At 33.6% G+C, this 24,300-nt stretch overlaps 2 protein-coding genes across 2 annotated transcripts; one reads left to right on the top strand and one right to left on the bottom strand.

The window, feature by feature from the left end:
- The first annotated feature begins 11,454 nt into the window (after positions 1–11,454).
- LOC101264266 (cytochrome P450 86B1) lies at positions 11,455–14,399 on the top strand. The gene is made up of 2 exons (XM_004231449.5): positions 11,455–13,699; positions 13,780–14,399. Exons 1-2 carry the CDS (start codon positions 12,434–12,436, stop codon positions 14,185–14,187), a joined length of 1,674 nt encoding a protein of 557 aa, XP_004231497.1. The 5' UTR covers positions 11,455–12,433; the 3' UTR covers positions 14,188–14,399.
- A 1,129-nt stretch (positions 14,400–15,528) lies between these two features.
- LOC101263948 (uncharacterized) lies at positions 15,529–23,550 on the bottom strand. The gene is made up of 8 exons (XM_004231448.5): positions 23,241–23,550; positions 22,864–22,894; positions 22,495–22,513; positions 21,522–21,619; positions 20,624–20,722; positions 20,256–20,428; positions 20,070–20,161; positions 15,529–15,800 (listed from the first exon to the last, which is right to left on the bottom strand). Exons 1-7 carry the CDS (start codon positions 23,499–23,501, stop codon positions 20,075–20,077), a joined length of 768 nt encoding a protein of 255 aa, XP_004231496.2. The 5' UTR covers positions 23,502–23,550; the 3' UTR covers positions 15,529–15,800; positions 20,070–20,074.
- Positions 23,551–24,300: the final 750 nt, after the last annotated feature.

The following is a 24,300-nucleotide window of genomic DNA, read 5'->3' as shown; positions in this document are numbered from 1 at the left end:
TCTTCATTGCTTTAATGCAAACACTACCGCAGCCAATTCCAAATCATGAGTTGGATAGTTACGTTCATGCACTTTTAATTGCCTTAAAGCATAAGCAATCACACTCTTCTCTTGCACTAGTACTGCACCCAAACAAGAATAGGATGCATCACAATAAACAATGAAGTTCTTACCCTCTACTGGCAAGGTAAGGATAGGTGCGGTAGTCAACAAAGTCTTGAGCTTCTGAAAGCTTTCCTCACATTCGTTCGACCATACAAATGGAACATTCTGCTTAGTCAAGTTCGTCAATTGGGAAACAATAGAAGAGAATCCCTTGACAAATCGGCGGTAGTAGCTAGCTAACCCAACAAAGCTCCTTATTTCTGACACATTAGTAGGTCTTACCCAATTCTTTACTGTCTCAATCTTAGAAGGATCCACCATCACTCCTTCTTTAGAAACCACGTGCCCCAAGAAGGACACTGCATCTAGCCAAAACTCACACTTAGAGAACTTGGCATAAAGCTTTTTCTCCCTCAACATTTCCAATACCATTCTCAAATGCTCTTCATGTTCCTTCTTGCTCTTTGAGTATACCAATATATCATCAATAAATACGATCACGAAGAGGTCCAAATATGGCTTAAAAATCCCGTTCATCAAGTTCATGAACGCAGCAGGGGCATTCGTAAGACCAAAAGACATCACTACAAATTCGTAATGCCCATACCTCGTTCGAAAAGCAGTCTTTGGCACATCCGTTGCCCGTATTTTCAATTGATGATAACCGGATCTCAAGTCAATCTTAGAGAAGACACAAGCACCTTGTAACTGATCGAACAAATCATCAATGCGGGGAAGAGGATACTTGTTCTTTAAGGTTACCTTGTTTAGTTGTCTGTAGTCTATACACATTCGAAAACTCCCATCCTTCTTCTTTACAAACAAAACCGGAGGACCCCAAGGAGATGCACTTGGTCTAATAAAGCCTTTGTTTAACAACTCTTGAATTGGGCTTTTAACTCTCTTAACTCCGCGGGAGCCATTCTATAAGGGGGTATCGAAATGGGGCGAGTACCCGGTTCAAGGTCAATACAGAAATCAATATCCCTATCTGGTGGCATACCAGGAAGATCTGCAGGGAACACATCCAAAAACTCGCGGACTACCGAAACCGACTCAATCGAAGGTACTTGGGTAGTGTCATCCTTGAGATGTGCCAAGAAAGCTAAACACCCTTTACTAACCATTTTCTTAGCACGAAGAAAGGAGATGATACGCACCGGATTGGAAGTGTAGTCACCCTCCCACACTAACGGATCTGTCCCAGGCTTGGCTAACGTCACCGTTTTAGCATTACAATCCAAGATCGCAAATTGCGGAGAAAGCCAAGTCATACCCAGAATTACATCAAAATCATCCATTTCTAAGATAACCAAATCTACATAAGTGTTGCTCCCCACAAAGTTCACCAAACAAGACCTATACACCTTTTCAACTACCACAGACTCACCCACCGGAGTAGAAACACGAATAGGCATATCAAGTAATTCACAATGTAAAGTTAGACCATTAGCAAATGAGGAAGATACATAAGAAAATGTGGATCCAGGATCAAACAATACAGAAGCCATGCAATCACAAACCAAAAGATTACCTGTGATGACAGCATCAGATGCCTCCGCTTCAGACCGCCCAGGGAAAGCGTAACAATGGGCCCTATCGTTAGTCTGTCCGTTGCCCCTACCTTGTTGTGATGTAGTGGCTCCAGTTTGCCCATCACCTCGGCCGTTTTGGTGACCACCATTTCCTCGACCACCACGTCCCCCAGAATAACGGCCTCTACCATGACCACCTCTACCTCTAACATTTGGAGGTCTGTAACTCTGTTTTGGACAATATCTCTTAATATGTCCAATCTCCCCACATCCATAGCACTCTCTGGGTTCATGCATAGGTCTCTCAGAGAAGTGTTGACCGGTCGGAGGTGGACCCCCAACTACAGTCTGTAGTGAAGACTGAATTGGTCGGACTGAGTAACTTCCCGAACCCTGTCCTCTAGTGTAAGCACCATTAAACTCACCTCCCTTTCGAAACCTTTTTGATGTCGATGTCGGGGTGAAGTCGTCTGGCTTCACTCCTTCCACTTCTATCACAAAGTCTACCACCTCTTGGAAGGATTTTGCCGTTGCCGCTATCTGTAAGGCCGAAATCTGCAATTCTGACCTCAACCCCTTCACAAACCGGCGAATTCGCTCTTGTGGACTGAAACACAGTTGGGTGGCATACCGGGATAATGCACGAAACTTAGCCTCATATGCATTGACCGACATCCTACCTTGCTCTAGGCTCAAGAACTCATCCCTTTTCCTATCCCTCAAAGTTCGGGGGATATACTTCTCCATAAACAAGCTAGAGAATGAGGCCCAAGTCATAGGTGGTGCCTCTGTTGGTTGACACTCAATATGTGACCGCCACCACATTTTGGCGTTTCCTTGAAACTGATAACTCACGAACTCAACACCAAACCGTTCTACTATACCCATCTTGTGTAGTAGCTCATGACAGTCAACCAGAAAATCGTAAGCATCCTCAGATTCCGCACCCTTGAAGACTGGAGGTTTCAATTTCAAGAACTTACTGAAAAGTTCATGCTGATCATTTGTCATTATAGGCCCAGTAGTCAGACGTGGAAACGTGCCTATTTCCAATGGAACATCCATGCGGGGAGCCATAGTAGCCGCATGTTGTACCTCCGGAGCCTGAGGTGCTGGTGCAGAAAACACTAGGGGTGTCTGGCCTTGATCAGATAACCCGCTAAGATAAGCCAGAACCTGATTGATCATCTCTGGGGTAGGTTGGGGTGGCAATCCCTCATTCTGCACTTGTTCAGTTTCCCCATCCTCCCCTTCTCTTATTACTTCCTCAGTCGGTGGAGGAGTCACTGCCCTAGTATCAGATGGGCTAGGCGCTCGTCCTCTTCCCCTAGTGGCTGGCTCAGTTGTTTCTTGTCTGGCCGGTGTTGGTGTTGGCATAGTCGTTGCTCTAGGTCTAACCATCTGCGAAAGAGAGTGAAGATGGTCAGATACCAATTCGTATCGCCTAGATACCAATTGGACTCAAGTAGTAGCACGAATGAAAGAATGAAAGAGTGAAATTTTCCTAAAGTCTTATAGCCTCTCAAGGAAAAGTAAAGGCGTCCCCCTACCGTTCCTTAAGACTCTACTAGACCTGTTCTTGTGTGATGAGACCAACGAACCTAATGCTCTGACACCAAGTTTTGTCACGACCCAAATCCGGGCCGCGACTGGCACCCACACTTACCCTCCTATGTGAGCGAACCAACCAATCTAAACCTTAACATTTCAAGGTAATATCAACATAAAGTAATGCGGAAGACTTAAACTCATTAATAAAATCAATAACTATTATTATTCCCAAAATCTGGAAGTCATCATCACAAGAACATCTATAATCAAATTACTAAACTAAGAGTATTCTAAGAAGCTAAAAATACATAAGAAGCTAGTCCATGCCGGAAGTTCAAGGCATCAAGACTTGAAGAAGAAGATCAAGTCCAAGCTAGAAGCATTAGCTCACCCTGAATTTCCGATGTAGTAAGACTGGCTTGAGTTACTGTTGAGTCGAAGATGACGGCACGTTTGCTGCACTCCACAAATAAACAAGAAGAAAACAATAAAAGTAGGGGTCAGTACAAAACACGGGTACTGAGTAGATATCATCGGCCAACTCAAAATAGAAAACAGTATGTATTAAGCAATATCATAAAATCAACTAATATCCTTAGAATGCAGCATTTACAGTTACCATAACCCTTGGTTACAACACCAAGCACATCAATGAGGACTCACACCTCCTCATCATACTCATTTGGGAATTTAGTTCATTAGATTGGATATATTAACATATTTCAAGATTCATTATCTTTATTCCCCTCGTGTCGGTACGTGACACTCCGCTCCTCAATATACTATCCTGGTGTCGAAACGTGACACTCCGATCCTCATTCTATCCTGGTACCGGAACGTGGCACCCGATCCATATTCTATCCTGGTGTCGGAACGTGACACTCCGATCCTCATATACTATCCTGGTACCGGAACGTGGCACCCGATCCATATTCTATCCTGGTGTCGGAACGTGACACCCGATCCATATTCTATCCTGGTACCAGAACGTGGCACCCGATCCATATTCTATCATGGTGTCGGAATGTGACACCCGATCCATATTCTATCCTGGTACCGGAACGTGGCACCCGATCCATATTCTATCCTGGTGTCGGAACGTGACACCCGATCCATATTCTATCCTGGTACCGGAACGTGGCACCCGATCCCCTAATCTCACCACTTTCGTTCATCAAGCCTTCTTTTATACCAAGACATCATCATTAACAAAGTAGATTAGGGTTTCTTTTCAAGATTTGGGATTCAATAGCTTCATCATGCTTATTTATTCACAATTACATAATCACATCATTCATGCAAGCATACAATTAAGCATATAGAAGGTTTACAATACTACTAACACATATCATTCGCTATTAAGAGTTTACTACGATTAGCATGAAAACCATAACCTACCTCCATCGAAGAATTGCGATCAACAAGCTATCTTCTCAAAATCCTTGCTATCCTCTTCGTTTCTCTCTCTCTCTTTGTTCTTTCTATTTTTCTTTTTCAAACCCTCTTTCTTTTACCCTAATTAGTATATAATTAAGAATAAAAGATGGCAATAATACCCCACTAATTAACTTAAGGTTACCTCTTTTAACCCCCAAGTAATTAGACTTATTAACATTAACCCACTAACTTTATAATTAAGGCAAGAATAGTCAAAAACGTCCCTTAAAACGTATCAAGAAATCCAACCCGGACTGGGATTGCGCAACCTGTGACGGGCCGTCGTGTCTACGACGGTCCGTCCTGCAGGTCGTCGCAAGGGTCAGAGACTCAATTTCCACTGAATCCTGTGACGGTCCGTCACGCCTGTGACGGTCCGTCCTGCCATTCCGTTACGAAGTTCAGAGAGTCGATTTTCAGTACCCAATTTCAGATTTTCTAAGTGTTTTGAAACGAGACCCTGCGACGGTCCGTCGTGCCCATGACGGTCCATCGTTGGGTTCATCGCCTCAGCCTGTTTTTCTAGAAATAAAATCTGCTGCTCAAAACGACTAAACAGGTCGTTACATTTTAGTTACTCCATTTTTAATCATAGAATTGATGAATAATGCACATAATAAAGTACATTAAAAATGGTAAAAAAATAATGACTTAATTTATGATTTCTTTAAGAGATGATAAATGAAAAAGTAGATGAGTCATATGGGATAAAAAGGTAACATTTTATTTTGAAACAATTACTTAAAAGAGTATCTTTCAATAAATAATTATTGATTTTAGTGATATTTTTTATTTATTATTATTTGTAGCAATATATTGTAATGCTATGAGAAATCTGTAATATATATTTTAAATTATGTATGCAATATATATGAATTATAATTGCTTTAAATATATTACGCTTGTTTTCGTAAGAAATTGACACATTGTATTATAAATATTAAAATATGTAATAAATGTATTTATTTATCAATAAAATTTGTATTAAATGTGTTTTATAAATTGTTCACTATTATAAATGTATTAAAAGTGATCAAGTTAAAAGAAATTGTTATTGCTATAAATGATAAATATTTTTTTAATATGGTAAATTTATGTAATTTTTCCTATTTTTTCATGTGCACTTATTTTCACTTATTAAATTGAAATAAAATTAATTAATTTTTTCCATTTCACTCACCACTTAATAGTATTTAATAAAGATAAAATAGTCATAAAATATAAATTATCTCTTAATTTTTTAAGCTATACAAATATATATTTGATAACTATTTTTGATATAGTGAACAGTGGCGTAGCTAAAAATATTACGGAGGGTACACCAAGAATTGCATAGGTAAATAAAATTAATTTAACGCGTATTTTAAAAAAAAAATGAAACTACGTTACTTTAAAGATAATTTCTTTTAAATAGAAAATATACCAAAAAATTTAAAATTAAACTACATAGTACTAATTAGCTTTGAAAAAAGAGAAAATTCATTTAGAATGAGATTACTTTATGCTTAAAGATTTCGCGAATCTCTCAAGACTGACAAAGAGACATGAAAAATTAATAGTAGATTCGAACGAATTTTCTTTTAAAAAGAATTTTGTATGAAGCCTTTTTCACTTTTAGTAGTGTCATAAAAAAAATAGAATTTACTTATTAACTTTAAATTAAATTTACTTTTAAATTTTATTAAAAATTTCAATGAAAAGAAAAAAAAATCGAAAGTCAAATTGATTAAAATATGAAGTCACTACTAAAATTTTATGTTTTCCTTAAATTTTTAAGTTGTAACATTGGTCTCTAATTTAATATTAAATATTACTTTAATTGATAATACATTATATTAATAAATTAGGTGTAATAATAATTGATAATATCGTATTAATAAATTAATTGTTAGTAACAATTGATAATAGTGTATTAATAAATTAGGTAAAATAAAAAGTGCGCACATTTGAAATCAATGAGCCAAGACGTTTTAATGTTATCAAGGTATACAAAATGTGTTATTTAACCATTTAAAAAATCATTTTACTTATATATGTGATGTAATTCTTCGACGAAGTGTGTCCGCTTGGACTAAGCTTACTGTAGCTCCGCCCCTATAGTGGAGAACTATTGTTGCACGGAGGGAGTATATGTAGTCTTTACTAAAAATAGATGATCTTCAATACTTGTCATTTCACAAACCCAATATTCAAATGATATTGTTCTTCCTATTTTACCCTTGAGAATTATTAGTCTTTAAAGTAAAAATTTTATCAACACAAAAAACTAAATAATGAAGAGCCTGTTTGGCTCAGCTTAAAAGCTGGTCAAATTGACTTAAAAGTTGGTTTTTGACTTATTTAGCTGTTTGACAATCATCAAATAACTTATTTTAAGTTAAAAAAAAATTATTTTAAGCCAAAAGGTAAAAGCTGGGGTATGAGTGTTTTTTTTTTCCAGCTTATAAGCTGTTTTAAGTTGACCACATTTTTACCTTTTTACCCTTAATATTTTTATACAATCTCCAAATTACCCACATAACCCTAACATCTCTTTCTTCTATTTTTCCCTTTTCACGTGTGGATGATAGACAATTACTATTACTAATGAATGAAAATAAAATAAATCTTAAATCTTTCAAGTGATCTATTCAAATTATATATTATTAAAATGTAAAATAAGTTGCACATATAACTTAAATAAAAATTTATATTTCTCTTATAAATAATTTGTGATAATAAAGAAATAAGTGAATGATAGACTATTATTACTACCTATGGATGAAACTAAAATAAAATCTTAAATCGTTCTTTGATCTATTCAAATTATATATCTTTAAAATCTATAATAAGTTTATATTCCTCTTATAAATAATTTGTGATGAGAAAGAAATATGTGAATGATAGCAAAATATAATTATTTATGGCTGCAAAATACAAATTAATTAACTTTTTTTATGTTAACAACTTTTAATGATATTTCAGACATTTTGATTTAAAAAGTTGTATATCAGCACTTATTTGTCAAATACATCAACAACTTTTTTTTTAACTTCAGCACTTTTATTCAAACGCATAACTGCTTATTTTAAAAATAAATTTCAGTACTTTCAAATGTACTTTTATAAAACTGCTTTTATTAAGCCCATCCAAACGAGCCCGAAGTCATGTTCATAGAGCAATATAATTAATCAAATTAAACTAGTTTATGTTTATTGAAAATTTGACATTAAAATAACATTAAATAAGGTACAACAACAAACTTATCCAATTTATTAAATACGTGAAATTAAATTGATAACAAATAAATAGGAATGACTGAGTAATATGAATTGATACGATGGGAAGGGAGTAATATTTTATTTTTCGAAAAGTGCTAAATGACTAGAATTGTAAAAAAAAATTAATTTAACCTTTTCCTTCCAAAGTAAAGTCAAATATTTATTACTACTATTTCCTAAACTTTTAAAAATGTGTGAATAATAATTAACAATAATTATTATGCTTAATGAGTTGGAATTTCCTATTATTAACTGTTGTGTGAAGGAAATTATTCAGTAGATTTTATAACGTGGGATTCATTACCATCTAACTTTCACTTTTTTTTTTAATTCTTCCTAATTCACTCTTTCTTTGTTCTCTTTTCTTCGTCTTTTTTTATCTTTATTTCTCTTTTCCTTTTCATTACATGTAAAATTAAATTATACAAATTTTAATTTCATAAAATATTTTTTAATACATTTTATCTATGATATTTTTAGTCTTGAACTTGTAAAATAATTTAACCATTTATCTATTTCTATTATATACAAATCATTCAATTCCAAAATCAAGCCCACAAAATAATATTAGTTCATATCTAACTTTATAACACAATTTGTTGGGGATAGTGTTGCATTTTGTTTTCTTTATTTTAATTTCATTACGATATATTTAATACATCAGTGGCGGATCCAGGATTTAATGAGTCATTATTTGTGTATGACGTCATTATTCGAGGATATGAAAGTAATCAAAAAATGGAGAAAACATGATAGTAATTTCAGTTTTCTTCATATTTCGCTCACATAAAGTCTACATGTTTCGCTCACATAAATTCTAAGTATAATTGGATAGAATATATTTTTATCATCTAAATTTTTTCTTAGAAAATTCATGCGTGACAACAACTCGTTTAAATAAATAAGAGTAATTATTTTGCCAACTTGTGGAATTTTTAATTTTTAATTTTGAGTATTATAAATATGAATTTTAATATATAAAATTTAGATATAATTTATTTTTTCAAGATTAAAAATTATAATTTAAACTCCTCTTTTGTACTTTTTAATTTTTTTAATCATTCAGAAACAAGAGATGAAAAATAAATAAACAAAAAAGAATATGTAGAAAGGATGAAATTAGAAATTCAAAAATAGCATATTTTCTTAAAATTAATTTTTTACTTCTACTGTCATATTTCTATTTTTTTTTAGATCTTGAAAATTTGAAGTAAGAAGAGTAGGTGAGACTTATGTTTTTTTGGTTAATTTTGTGGTTTCTCTCGTGTTAAATTATGAAATCATTAATAGTTAATCTCATTAATTGTTTTCAATGTATTGAAAATATAATTGAAAAATATATTCAATATTTAAGTTAAAGGGCTAAAATATCCAAAAATAAATGGAAAAATTATCAAACTAATCACAATCTCTAACTTAATTAGTAAAAATATTTGTACTTTAAAATAATTATTGAAAATGTCAAAATGTCAATATTTTAGAAAATAATTTATATTTAAATTTTATTCTTAAAACAATCCAACTTTAAATCAAATTCTACCTCCTTTATCCATTTACAATTTTTCTTATGCTTTAGTATCATTAAATTTATTTTTTATCTTTTATTTTTCAATTTTTTTTCTCTTTCATCAACTTTTCAGTTTTCACCATTCCCGTCATTCACTTTTCTTTTTTTTTCTTTCATCAAAATTTCTTCATTATTCTCTTCATTGTTGAAGAATAACTAATTATTCAAGTTCGTAACAATTTGTTCAGATCGATCAATTAATCAAGAAATCTCTCAATTGATAAAGGTATTTTTGAATTCATCATTTATTTTGCGAGATTTTGTTTTCAAAATCACACATTATGTTGAATTTTCGAATTGTATGTATTGAGAATTTTTCGTTATTTTTTTAAATTTTTATTTGAGTTTGTTAACTTACTCATAAAATATTTATGTATTTCAGACTTTTAGTACTTAAAATAATTTTTGTCGATCTTTCTTTATGATTTATTTTTATATTTCAAATTTAGTTAGGTATTGAGTTGTTTCATAAAAATATTTGAAAGTATTTTGAATGTTCTGTAGTTTGTAGTGAAATTTATGTTTACAAAGTGATAATCTAAATACAAACCTGTATTTTGATTATTTAAAATTGTGAATGAATACAAAATCAAAAATAAACTAGTTGGTATAAACCTGTAATGAGCAAAATAAAATACAAAATATTTGACCGACGCAATTAGGATGAATACACATATAATGAATACATAAACAAATTGTATTTTGGCTATTTATAGTTGAGAATGAATACGAAATCAAAATATAAATACAAAACTCTATGATATACATTAGGACGAATACGAAATCAAATCTAAATCTAAATTTTATAGTATACACGAAATCAAATCTAAGTACAAACTATTTGGTATACAAAGTTATATTGAAAATAAACAAAATAAAATACATATGTAAGATGGATGAATACCTATATCATGAATACATGAGTATTGTATTCTGAATACTGGAAAATTTCTTTAAAAAAGATACATAACCTTCATAACTTTAACACTATAGCCAAATCAACTTCATAAAATTTCAGACATTTTTAAAGATAAATCATAATTTTATAATGTCAAAATATGCCTTAGTAGAATAAATTGCTTCAAAAAAAATTAAGAAAACTGAATTTTAAAAACAATGGTGATAGGTGTGTTTTTTAGAACATGGTAAAAGAAGAACAAAGAGATGGAAGTTAGTGTATTTTGATAAATTGTCAATTAATTCTTTGTTTTTGAATTTTTGCAACAGATAAGACTTTTAAACAATTATTTCTTTTTAATAGTTTTCTCTCCCGTTAATTTCTCCTTTATGTTTTTAACAATTATTTCTTTTTTGACATTTTTACTCAATATTAAAAATATTGACAATGAAATCTATTAAATATCAAAATATTATATTTTGAATTTTTTTCTAAAATAAATTAATAAGATATAGTGTAAACATATCCTTTTACCATTCTAACCAAATTTTTATGGCTCAAATATTTTTTCCTTATTTTCCTATGCACTTATTTCCCCTAGAAAGACTATAATTCGGATTCCTAACCTCTTCCTTTTTCTTTCATTCGATGCATACATTTTCCTTCCCAACACCACTTTCATTTACACCCTCGTCATCTTTCTTTCCATTTCATCAAATCAAATATATGTATTTTTTTAGTAATCATTTTTGAAGAGTGCTAAATAGTAGAAATTTGATCAGAAAATTTATAATATTTTTTTAATTTTAAAATATACTGATATTTTCTTCATTTTTTAGTTAAGGGTATTAAAGTTAAAAGGTTAAAAGATATTTAAAAACGTAAAATAACATAAAAAAATATAACTCTGGCCAAAAGACTTTTTTATTATTTTTTTATTCTTAATTACTTGTTTAAATTTAATTAATTAATTTATTAAGAAAATAATAATTGATATCGTGACTTTATCATTTTACTTTTACTAATTATGAAGTGAAATAATAAAAAGACTTCAATTTTCAAGAAAAATAATTAGTTAAGAACATAATAAGTTAAAATTTTATATCCTTTGTTTAATTTGTCAAAATTAATAAATAATTAAGGATAATTAAAAAATTAAAAAATAGAGAAGGAGTGATTAGGAACGTTGGAAGTATTTTGATTTTGCTTCAATTGCACAAAAACTAAGAAAAAAAAAAGCAGAAGAAATTCCACATGGCACCACCATACTAATAAAGAAGGGTAAAGAGAGAAGCAATAAGTTTTTGTAGCTAAACGGCAAACTTATTTTGAAATTTGTATGGATTGTAGGAAAAGAAGTAAAGGGCAAAAACGTGTACTAGAAAACTGTTGTAACTTAGGTTAACTATCTCACCCACTCTATTGCAAAAAATAACTTCCGAGTATAGTCAATGGGGGTTTAATAAGAGGCACGTTTATATTTTAAAATCAATAAGAAGGGAGAAACATCTTCGAATTTTAATTGAAATTATTGTGACAATTTCATACTTTGGGCATGACCTTTGAACTATGCACTATTTAATAGTGTATTTTAAAAATATATATTTGTCCACGTAGACATCATAAAAATTACATAATTATAAATAGTAACTTGTCTACGTGAGTAAATTATGGAAATTTTACACTATTAGGTTCAAATATATTTCAATTTTTTTTTTCCAAATAAGAAGATTAAAAAAACAGTTTGATTGTTGATAAAAAAACTCTCTTCAACGAGAAATGTGATTTGAGATCACAATATATTTCAATTAGTAACTTGTCTACGTGAGTAATTTATGGAAATGTTACACTGGTTCAAATATATTTCAATTTTTTTTTTCAAATAAGAAGATTAAAAAAAAACAGTTTGATTGTTGATAAAAAAAAAACCCTCTTCAACAAGAAATGTGATTTGAGATCACAACATATATAGATGAGAGAGTAATTTCTTTTCTATTTTCAGCTCACCAAATCAAAACTGTAAACAAGAAATGACAAGCTATATTTGTAGCAATAGAAATCACACCAAAACAATCACTCCATGCTTATAACAGCTACAACAAACAATATTTTCTACCATCTCAACCTCATGAATACTACATTCACCTCCATTAACATGACTTGTTCTTCCTCCTCACTTGAACATCTCAGTTTGTTTCTCTGGCCACATATACAAATCATGGAAATATTCATCGCACTTGTTGTTTTTATCGCTATACATTCTTTAAGGCAAGCGAAAAAACAAGGACTACCGAACTGGCCATTTGTAGGGATGTTGCCTTCGTTGATTTTAGGCCTACGTAAAGACATGTATGAGTGGATTTCTGATGTTCTCTGCCACATGAATGGGACATTTACATTCCGAGGTCCATGGTTTACTAACCTCAATTGTGTGGTGACATCTGATCCCCGGAATCTTGAGTATCTTCTTAAGACAAACTTCTCAAATTTCCCAAAAGGAGACTACTTTCGGAACACTGTCCGAGACCTTCTTGGAGATGGAATATTCAATGCAGATTATGATATTTGGCAGAAACAGAGGAAACCAGCCAGCATTGAATTCCATTCTGCTAAGTTTCGGAACATGACGGCAGATTCATTGTTGGAGCTTGTTCATTCTAGGCTCTTACCTGTTTTAGAAGATTCAATCAAACAATCAATCCCTATCGATCTTCAAGATGTTCTCCTTAGGCTCACATTCGATAACGTCTGCATGATTGCCTTTGGGGTTGATCCAGGGTGTCTCCACCCTCACTTACCTCAAATTCCATTTGCTAAAGCTTTTGAATTAGCAACAGAGGCAACCGTTCTACGGTTTGTCACTCCTACACTTGTATGGAAAACCATGAGGTGCCTCGGGTTAGGAACAGAGAAGACACTTAAACATTCGCTGAAAAAAGTTGACGAATTTGCTGATGAAGTAATTAGAACAAGAAAGAAAGAGCTTTGTTTAGCAGATAGCAAACAGAGATCAGATCTTTTAACAGTGTTTATGGGGTTAAGAGACGAACAAGGACAGCCGTTTTCAGATAAGTTTTTAAGAGATATATGTGTGAATTTCATTCTAGCTGGAAGAGACACATCTTCAGTTGCATTAAGCTGGTTTTTCTGGCTGTTGGATCGTAATCCGGAGGTTGAACAGAGGATTTTAGCTGAGATTTGTAAGATTTTGAATGAAAGAGGAGATGCTATTGATGAAACTCCGTTGATTTTCAAGCCAGCAGAGATCAAGAAAATGGAATATCTACAAGCTGCTCTTTCTGAGGCTCTTAGATTATACCCTTCTGTCCCAGTTGATCACAAAGAGGTAAAACTTGTCGATTTTTTAACATTAAATTATTAAACATTTGAAGAGGAAAGATCAACAATTTGTGTTGTTATGTGTAGGTTGTTGAAGACGATGTATTCCCAGACGGGACAGTATTGAAGAAGGGAACAAAGGTGGTGTATGCAATCTACACAATGGGAAGAATGGAAGGTATATGGGGTAAAGATTGCAGAGAATACAAACCTGAAAGGTGGTTGAGAGATGGACGGTACATGAGTGAACCAGCATACCGTTTCACTGCCTTCAACGGAGGACCTCGCCTTTGCTTAGGCAAAGATTTTGCTTATTATCAAATGAAATTCACAGCTGCATCCATCCTTTATCGTTACCATGTTAAAGTAGTGAAAGGACATCCAGTTATGCCTAAACTGGCTCTTACTATGTACCTCAAGTATGGACTACAAGTCAAACTCTCCAGGCGCGATCAATCTCAACTTCCTCTGAACAACAACAATTACTTTCTCTAATGTTTGTACGTACGATCCTTTCTCTATATTTTTTTTTTTGTAATTTTTTAAAGAACAAATTTCAGTGATATAAACATACACCCATGTATTGAGAAGAAAGGAAAAAAAAAGATTGAAATAGGTACATAAGGTGAGTGATTCGAATAATAGAATATGTGTTGATTGCTATGATTCTTTAATTTTGATATACTACATTCTTTCTGTTTGTTTCATGCTCTAATTTTTCAGTATCACATTACTAGAAATATTTTTCAGTATCACATTATTAATAAATGAGATTAATATGATGCAAATCACATTTTTCAATATCTTTCTCCTTCCAACAAAAGTTGTTCGGACAATTCTTCCTTCAGATTCTTTAGCCTTTCTTCAAAGACTTGCAAATAGCTCGGAAGTTATGACCGATGCTTTCAACATCCCCAAGTTATGACTTTGGTTAAGTTGGAATTAGGGGTGCCAAATGGCGGATCGGACTAAAATTGGACTTGCCAAAATACGCTGAAATTAGTAATGGGCAAAGAACAAAAATGCATACTTTTAAGGTGAAATTATCATTTGTCCCTTATAAATTTATAATTACAGAAACTTCTCAAACCAATACAATAATACAAGTGATTTGATGCGCGAGATATATTAATCGTTAAGTAAGATGCTACATTTTATACATGATACACTAATCTGATGTACATTTTATACAAGATACACTAATCTGATGCACGAGATACATTAATCTGATGTGCAAGATACGTTAATTAGATGCGCAAAATACATTAATTTGATGCGCTGATACATTAATATGATGCGTGACAATAAGGAATTTTGAAAATTTGCAAAACTAATAGAGGATAATGGTAATAAGAGAACTTTAAGGTATATTTCTGTCATTTTCCATAAATAAATGGAAAAACTATGCTTATTGGATCCGCACGCACACAAAAAGAAAGAGAAAACCCCCCAAAATAGTTCCTTATTTTTTGTTAAGACTCAAAGTCATTTTTGAAATTTTCCATGAAATAGTCCTTCATGTATATTGACACTTTTGGTCAATCCCCAATTTTTTTGCCTATATTTTATGTTGATTTTGTTCACAATTTTATATATGGAGTGTTCAATCACCTTTTAATATATTTAGTAGACATAATAACTCCACCCACGCATAAAAGGTAAGAAGAAGAATTGTTCTATCCACTAGAAATATTATTGTAGATAAACTAAGAACATCATTGACATATGACATTACAAAAAAAAAAAAGTTTGTTCCATTACACTAACCTCTCAATTTCAGTGCAATAATATTTCTACCAGCAGCACCTTCTGTGAAAACACACCAAACGTTGTAGCTTATGTTTGAAAAAAGCTAAATGAAGTGCTAATAATATAGCCTCAATATCAACATCTCAAGTTGGATGCTTAATAGAATGAACATAAAGTATCAAATATTCCAGCACGAATACATGATCATTACAAAGTTGATTGGCGCAAAACTCTAGAGTAACAAACCAACTGAAATGTTTAAACAAGATAGGAATAACACAACACCCAAGAAGTCGTGAGAGGCACACCAGCGCACTATATGTTGTTTGGTCATTGGTCGATAGTAAAAACTTCTCAATCTGTAATGTAAAAGGCGAGGCATAAGTCGACAGATCCGCAATTACATAACTCTACAACTCTTGGAATAAGGTTTGGCAAATGAAATACATGCTAAACAACTTCTGATAATAGATGCTAGTATATCTTGAATGTGTAAAATAAGGTGACGGTCGAAACTCTGTCTGTTCTGATCAAACATCTGAAACTATTTTCAATACATGCTAGTAGGGGTGGCAAACGGTCGGATTGAATTGGTTTTGCATGGGTTGAAAATATGGTTTGAGAAAAAATGGGTTGGATCATAATCCATCCAAATAATATGGTCAAATATGGTTTGGTCAAAATGGTTCTAACCCATTTAACCAAATTTGTTTTTCAAAAACATAAATGTACCCCTCTCCACATATCCCCCTCCCCCTTTCACCAACCTACCTTTAAAAAAAAAATTATTTTTCAAAAATAAAAAAAGATCTATTTTTCAAAAAAAAATAAAAAAAATTTACCCCGCCCCCTGGCAACCCCCTGCCCCCACCCCACCTTCCACCAACATACCCTATTTTTTTTCAAAAAAAGAAAATCTATTTTTGAAAAAAAAAAGAAGTTTATCCTCTCCTCCCGGGCATTCTCCGCCCCCCACCCCCACTCCACCCCAACTTCCACCAACCTACCTCTAATTTTTTTTTGTTGAGTGAGTGAAAATAAGTGATCTAATATGGATCAAATGGATACCCATATTGAACCCATTTTGACCATATTTGAAGAGACTTTTAAAATAGCTAGAAGCCCATATTTGACCAATTATAATATGAGCGATCCACGTCATTATATATGGTCAAAATGGGCTCATTTTATTAATATGGGTTGAAATTGCCACCCCTACACACTAATAAGTTTGAATACTCCAATGGAGACTTTAAAACTACACACATATATACAAGTATATATAAATTTATCTAACTTGTGGGAGGATCACATCTATCAAAATTTGAAACAATGTGCACTGTGAACTCTATAACACCAGTCCAACCCAAATTCTGATCTGCTAGGTCTCTGTGCACTTCGTGTGTGCTTTACGGAGATATAACACCATTCTTGTCAACTAAGAGTTCTAACAAAATCTGATTTTGCCTACTATTATGAGTATAATATTCTGAATAATGCCCCACAAAAGAGAGTGAATGTCAATTTAGATCTCTCAAAATTCCTCACAAAAGAAAAAGTATGTTCCTAGTCATAGTCAACATATGCACAATGCATAATATAGCTAAAAACACATCTAGAACATATTTCATATAGCTTTACTTGAAATAACATATGTAATTCTGTAACATGTGATGATATTGAGACGTGGTTTTAGCAAGTAACATAAGCAGCACATTATGCATTATGCCATAACCAAAATATTGATCTAAGCATTGGATTAAAGCTAAAACTCTACAATACAACCAGTAGTCTACACATGCAAGGTTGTAATACAATATACCAAGTGAAATCCCACAAGTGGGGGTCTCGGGAGGGTAGATTATAGAATGTACACAAACCTTACCACTACCTCGTGGTGGTAGAGATGTGGTTTCCGCAAATGTGATAACATGTGAAGCATGGAACATTTTAAAAATGTGACTAAAAAAACATGCATAATTTAATAGAAATCATGCTAGATATGAAAATACACCCTTAGAGATAGGTATCTACTCAACTCCATTTGTCAAACTTGCTAAAAATTTGGACAACTCAGTGACTCCTAGTGATATCTTAACTACCTAAAGGAAACAGTATTTTGATTGTTTAATTAATCAGCATGATCCCTAAAGGCACTTTCTTCATTAAAACAACTAAACAGATTGCTGAAAGATCAGGTAACTGAAGTAGTATACACTATTATATCTGAAAAGGCAGTGCTTTAGCTCTTTTACCACCATATCTCCTAGTATTTTAAAGAATTTGTACCATTTTTCCTTCAATCAGAACTATTCCCCTTTTATGTTAATTAGACTCTATCATAGGATATCAGAAGGGTGATATTTTGGTTATGATATAATGCATAATGACTGGGTTGTTTAATGTTGTTTTTAAGATGGCATAATTGTCCAACGAATAGAGGTAAAGTACAATGGTTCCATTGTACAAGAACAAGGGTGGTATCCAAAACATAGGGGTATCAATTTGCTAAGCCACACTATGAAGGTTCGGGAGAGAGTGGTAGAGACGAGGGTGAGGAGATGGGTGTCCATTTCCAAGAATCAATTTGGATTCATGTCGGGGTGATCGAGCACTATGACTTATATGCTCCAGCTTGAGGTGGAATGTTAATTATGGTATATTTAGATAGTATAGATATGAGAATATTCAAATATGACATGATTAAATAATCTAGATATGAGAATATTCCCTAATCCCTTTAATTAGGCAATTAGGAGATTGTCTAATATTTATTTATCTTCTTTCCTTATTTACATTATCCGCAACAACTATTTAATTCCATCAACTTGAGGAAATGATCAACCAATTCAATTCTCAATATCTCCTCTTCTTCTTCTTCTTCTTCTTCTATTTTCACATGATATCATAACAGGGCCCATTTCTCCCATTATTAGGCCCCCTAACAATCAGAGTCGCCTACGCACTGGGCGTAAGGTGGGGTGTTAAAAAATAACAAAAGTCCACATTAGTGATTATTGAGATGAGTAGACTCCTTCGAGCTAGCTTTTGTGGTGATTTAGGCTCAAAACCTGATTTCACAAGTCTCGTGTGATAAAAAGGTACCACCCAATTGCATTTGGTATTCATTGACCTGAGAAGGCCTACAACAAAGTCTCTAAAGAAGTTCTTTGGCGATGTTTCGAGTCAAAAGGTGTACCGGTTGCATACATTAGGGGGATAAAGGATATGCATGATGGAGCAAAGACCCGAGTAAGAACGTGTGAGGAGACTCAGGTCACTTTCCAATTGAGATGGCATCGCACCAGGGATCAGCTATTAGACCATTTCTTTTTGCCTTGGCGATAGATGAATTGACGCAATTCAGGGTGAGGTGACATGGTTTACGTTATCTGCAGATGACATTGTTTTGATCGAAGAGACTCTCAGTAGAACTATCACTAGGTAGGAGGTGTGGACACCATCTCTAAAGTTAAAAGGGTTTCCATTAAGCAGTACCAAGATAGAGTATTTGGAATGTAAATTCAGTGGTGTGATGCATGAGGTAGTGTAGAAGTGATACTTGACACAAAAGTTTTTGCAAAAAGAGAAGTATTTAAGTATCTGAGTCCTGATCCAAGGAAATAGAGAGATTGACGAGGATATCACACATGTGTGACATGAATGAAGTGGAGGCTTTCATCCAGCGTCATGTGACAAGAAAGTACCACTAAATCGTAAAAGGTAAGTTCTATAGAGTAGTGGTTAGACCGCCTTTGTTGTATGGAGAGAAGTGTTGGTCAGTCAAGAACTCTTGTGTTCAAAAGATGCAAGTGGCAGAAATGGGGATTTTGAGATGGATGTATAGGCATACTAGGAGCAATAAAATTTGGAATGAGGGTATTTGAAACAAAGTGGGAGTGTCCTCCATGGTGGACATGTTGAGGGAAGGGAGACTAAAATTGTATGGGCATGTGAAAAGGAGATGTGCACACACTTCGGTAAGGAGGTGTGAGAAGTTGGATATAATGAGGTAAAGTAGAGATAGGCCAAAAAAGTATTGGAGGAAGGTGTTTAGACATGATATAACACATTTTCAGCTTACCAAGGATATGATCTTAGATAAGGAGGTAAGGAGATCGCAGATTAGGGTAGAAGGTTAGTAAGTAGTTAAGAGTTATCCTATTACTAGCTTATTCATGTATTTGGTTTCGTGGTGAATACAGCACCGTGTCGATTGTAATATCAATGTAGTCTTTGTCCTATTACTGTGTTTAGATGATCTCACTTTGTTGTTGATGTTATGGTTCCTGGCATATATGGGCCACACTGCTTTGCTATTAGTTTGCATGGTTCTTCCCACTATCTTTTTCCATTTTATTATTGTTGTGATTTGCTTGAGCCGAGGATCTTTCGAAAACAACATCTCTACCTTGGAGAGATAATGACAAGGACTGCTTAGACGCTACCCTCTCCAGACCTCACTTTGTGGAATTTCACTAGGTATGTTGTTGTCGAGACTCTATCCTAGGATGCAGCAGTTCGTTAAATAGTGTTTATTATATAAAGAACTTCTGAAATTTAGTTATGCGCAACCACGACAAAGAAATATATTTAGGAACATGCAACATCAATTGGAAAACTGCTACCTCATTTAAGCCCTCCCATCCCACTCTTCATAGAACTCCTTCAGAAAATCCTCCATAAATTTGTGCCTTTTCTCAGCCCTTCTCTTACCAGCCTGTAATGAAGAGATGATTCACATGAAAATTCATCCTGCAGAATTTATTCTGAAGGGGTAAAACAAAATATACAGAAACAAACGATAAGTTGACCTTTGTCTTCATCAAGTCCTTCAATTTGAGAAGCTTCTCATGAAAATGATTTACAGTAGTCTGCTCTTCTTTGTTCATGTAATTTTCCTTAGACAGATCTGATCGAGGTTCAATTTTTGGGTCATGGAGTACTCTATGCCTGCTTCCACCGAAAGTAAAGCAACGGGCGATTCCTGAATCCGGAATTACCATATGATATCCAAATTAAGAGAGACAGTATCTTTTTAAGGTAGGAAAATAACCAAGCAGTCTGTAATTAGAAAAAATTTAAGTAGCATAATTTCAGCTCTTCAGCAGCATCTACCACAGAATGAGAGGAGACATAACATATACAGGTGACCAAGAGGTAACTGAATGGAATCAATCACCTATTGCACCAATCGCATCAAGCCGATCGGCATCTTGCACCACCCCAAACTCTATTGAATAATTCGTATTTGCAAGCCCTCCCGCTTCTTCCTTGAAACCTATGAACATTGTTTTTTATCAATACATTCAAATTATCAGAAAAGGATAACAATCATCTTGTGTCCAACTCTTTCATAGAAAATGAAGCCCAAGGAATATGACAGATTATATTACAGAAATGAAAGTGACACACAACCACCAATCGCTCCAAAGGAATTGAGAAAAGCGTCAAAACACAGAGAAAGTTTTACATGAAAAAAATCTATTTCAACCAAGGAAAAGTTTTACATGACAAAAATCTATTTCAACCAAGGAAACAGTACATACAGATTAAAAAAGATAATTATTTTAATTAAATTATATTAACCACACTTCAAAAAATCATCAGCAAAAATATTTACACGGACATAAATGACAAAATCATTTGAAAAATCCTTTGATCTGGCAATACAGTAACATTGCAGTCGCAATTTTATTTCTAGTGATTACACAGGCAAAACGTAATATGAAAAATATGTTAATGTCCGTGGCAGACATGGACAGACAAAATAAATTTCAAAGGCTGGAGTGACAGAATATTCAAGGTATCATTTACCACTGAAAGAGTCATTCTATTTGCCTTACAGTTTGCTAATTCATTTTCAAAGAGATACAAGTTATAAAAATATCCAGAATGAAATCAGTTTATATTTTTCTGCTTTATCAAATAGTTTTTCTTTATTTTACAATAGTGTGGTTGTTATAGTGAACTAACAAAGATAACTTTAAAAAGATGGAAGAACAACACAACAAATTCACATGTACATTCTAACAGATAATGTAACTACAATAGAGAATCAACTGCAACCACAAACTTACCCATCCCCTTAATTATATTCAATATCTTTATCTTCATCCCTTCCTCTATGCCTTGACCCTGAAGAAATTCCTCAACGATCTTTGCCTCAGATGGATCCCTAGAAGCCAAAAGAAAGCATCAGAAATGAATACGAATGGAAGAACCCAAGGGCATGGACTAGTTGTTAATGACGTGGGTTGAGAACCACAAAGTCTCAAGTTCAAATCCTAGCCGGCCAAAAGATACTTGGTGGTTTTCTTCCCACTTTTTCAAGCTTTAGTGGATAAAGCTACCCGGTACCTATGCTGGCGGGAGGTAGTAGGTCCCCGTGGTAGTCGAGGTGCCCGCAAGCTTGCCCTTACACCATGGTTACCAGAAAAAATGGAATGACTGGAAGTGAACACTAGGGAAAAGATGAGAAAAAACAGCAATTATGCAATGTATAGGGATGGACCACTAAATTGTTTGAAGATTATTCTGCACAAAAAGAAGCCACCATGCCAAAGATGATAAGAACAGTGCTACTGTCTTTCCAGCTTACTTATGTCAATACCTGTAACTTGGGTATATTTTTTAAGGACATATATAAGGAGGGTCTAGTAGTCGGAATTGTCAGCAAGCATTCAGATCTCTGTATTGGGGGCTCTCCCCCCAAGGCTAGCATATTAACTTTCATGTAATCATTGTTCTCATTAATACATGAAAGCTCTCATTCGGTTCTCCTGTACAGTCTTTGATCTTGTCATTGGCTTTATAGCACTTCACTGGCAATCTAGTATAGTGCAATGAGCGGGCTTTTGATTGGCAGAAAGTAATGATCCGGATGTCGGTTGCTTTGTCGTACGTTACTCTTCCAAGACACTTCAATAAGGCGTCATGTAACAGCATGGATGATATTTTGATATCCATGTAGAAAATTATCACCTTTTGAGGTAACTTTCATCCAACAAAACCATGAAATCCTTCTTATCATGAAATATGACAGAATCTAACCTTATGTATTTGTAGTCGCCTGCAATTAGAAAGCCAAAGAGAATCTGATAAGTTACGTAACATATCACAAGATTAACGACAAAACTTGATTATAAGCAGAAAGATCCCAGCTTGTACACACCAATACAATTGCTTATAATATTTCCTTTCAATTCTCTTTTAATTTACAGTCATCAAATAGATCCCATCCCTCCCTCACCTCAAGCAGCAAATGTAGAAACTCTCGTAATCTAAAAGGCTATTCCCTCGTGATCTTATGAAATAGATAATCCTGAGCAAAGTATGATAAAAAGCGTTGTAACAGTATGTAACTCAGTGAGTCCAAATTAAACCTCGAATATATCAAAATAATAGTAAAAGAGGCATCACCTATATCATGTAGAAGAGCAGCCAGTTCCACCTGAAATAAATTATAGCAAGAAAAGTTTTAAACTTTTGTAAATGCCTAAAAGAAGAAAACGAAAATAGCACCCTCCTCAAACATATGTACACATTTTGCTCATACTAATCAACAGTCTGTAAGGGATATGCAGTTGGATCGGGTTTACAATATGTTTTTAACTTTAAGCAAACTTCTTCCCAGATATATCCCATTAGGCAAACTACAATTTAGTTATCAGAAGCAGTATGTTTAAGAATGCCCAAATCATCAACCAGTTGCTAAAACAATCTTGCACTCAGTAACCTCATCAAATCTATAACACAAGTTTTAGTTTTCAATTAAGCCTCTAGGTAATTATGCTTACGATTAAGATGGAATCTGGAGAAGTAGAAAGGGTTTCTTCATGAGCAAGTGAAAGGGCAAGGTCTCGAACTCGAAAAGCATGGGCTGCATCATGTGAAGCATCGTTCCCACTCATTTCTTTCTCTACCAACTCCTCTGCCTTTCTGATTATCTCCATCTTCCACAAAACCTCCGACTCCATGCCAAAAAAAGAGTTAAAGGATGTGAAACAAGTTTCAAAATTAATTATAAAGACATAAATACACTGTTTGCGTAAAGACATCTAAACTTTAAAAGTGTTCTATCACCCACTAAACAATTATATATCCTTGTAAATGGGTCATTTTTACCAATTTCGTCATCTATTTAGTGCGCGTTTTCCTCACTCTCTAAGATAGAATTAACTCGACCCGACCCTTTTTTTGAAGAAAATTCGTCTTCTCCTTTTCATTTCATTTCTCAACTTTTCCCTAAAATCAAATGAAATATACAAGTGTTGTTGTTGACGATAGTGTTGTTGTTGATGATCTCGTTGTTGATTGTTGTTGATGTGTATTTGTGAAGATTAAACATATGATAAAAAAATTCACTTTTTTTTCAATTGTTCAGATTTTATGGATTATTATAGTGTAGAAATGTTAGAATTTACCTCCTATAGTTGCCATTGTTAGGATATTTTTGAGTATGTTGGGCAATCAACTTAGTTAATGTAGGGTATTTGTGTTATTGACTTAGTGCGACTGTTAGTGATTAGGGTTTTATGATTGTGTTTTAGGCTAGGGTTAGATGTTATCCACTTAGTTCGAATCTTATTATTTGTCTCTTATACATTTGTAGACTTTAATTTGTACATTATCAACTGCTATTGTTAGTGTTTTGTTCTGTTAGTACTGTTAGAGCTAAATGTTTGTGCTTTTTTCTACTTTTGTTAGTTAGTGTTTCTGCTGTTGTTGTTTGTTAGTGATTATTTTTGTTGTGTACAACTTGTTAGAGTTAGTTATTAAAATGTGTATTTGAATTGTGTTTGTTGTTCTTACATGGTTTTTCAGGATGACTTTTACTCTCATAACTTTAAGATGATA

This window comes from Solanum lycopersicum, chromosome 2 (genome assembly GCF_036512215.1).
Source record: "Solanum lycopersicum chromosome 2, SLM_r2.1".
Classification (NCBI taxonomy): domain Eukaryota; kingdom Viridiplantae; phylum Streptophyta; class Magnoliopsida; order Solanales; family Solanaceae; genus Solanum; species Solanum lycopersicum.
The sequence above is the reverse complement of the archived record's forward strand: the minus strand, read 5'-3'. Positions and strand labels throughout refer to the sequence as shown.

Coding starts and splice junctions, on each gene's coding strand:
- LOC101264266 (XM_004231449.5), top strand. CDS start 12,434: ATGCTTATAACAGCTACAACAAACAATATTTTCTACCATCTCAACCTC. Junction 13,700..13,779: donor TCCCAGTTGATCACAAAGAG/GTAAAACTTGTC, acceptor TGTTATGTGTAG/GTTGTTGAAGACGATGTATT.
- LOC101263948 (XM_004231448.5), bottom strand. CDS start 23,501: ATGTCTTTACGCAAACAGTGTATTTATGTCTTTATAATTAATTTTGAA. Junction 22,895..23,240: donor CTCCAGATTCCATCTTAATC/GTAAGCATAATT, acceptor AATTTATTTCAG/GTGGAACTGGCTGCTCTTCT. Junction 20,723..21,521: donor GAATATAATTAAGGGGATGG/GTAAGTTTGTGG, acceptor CAATGTTCATAG/GTTTCAAGGAAGAAGCGGGA.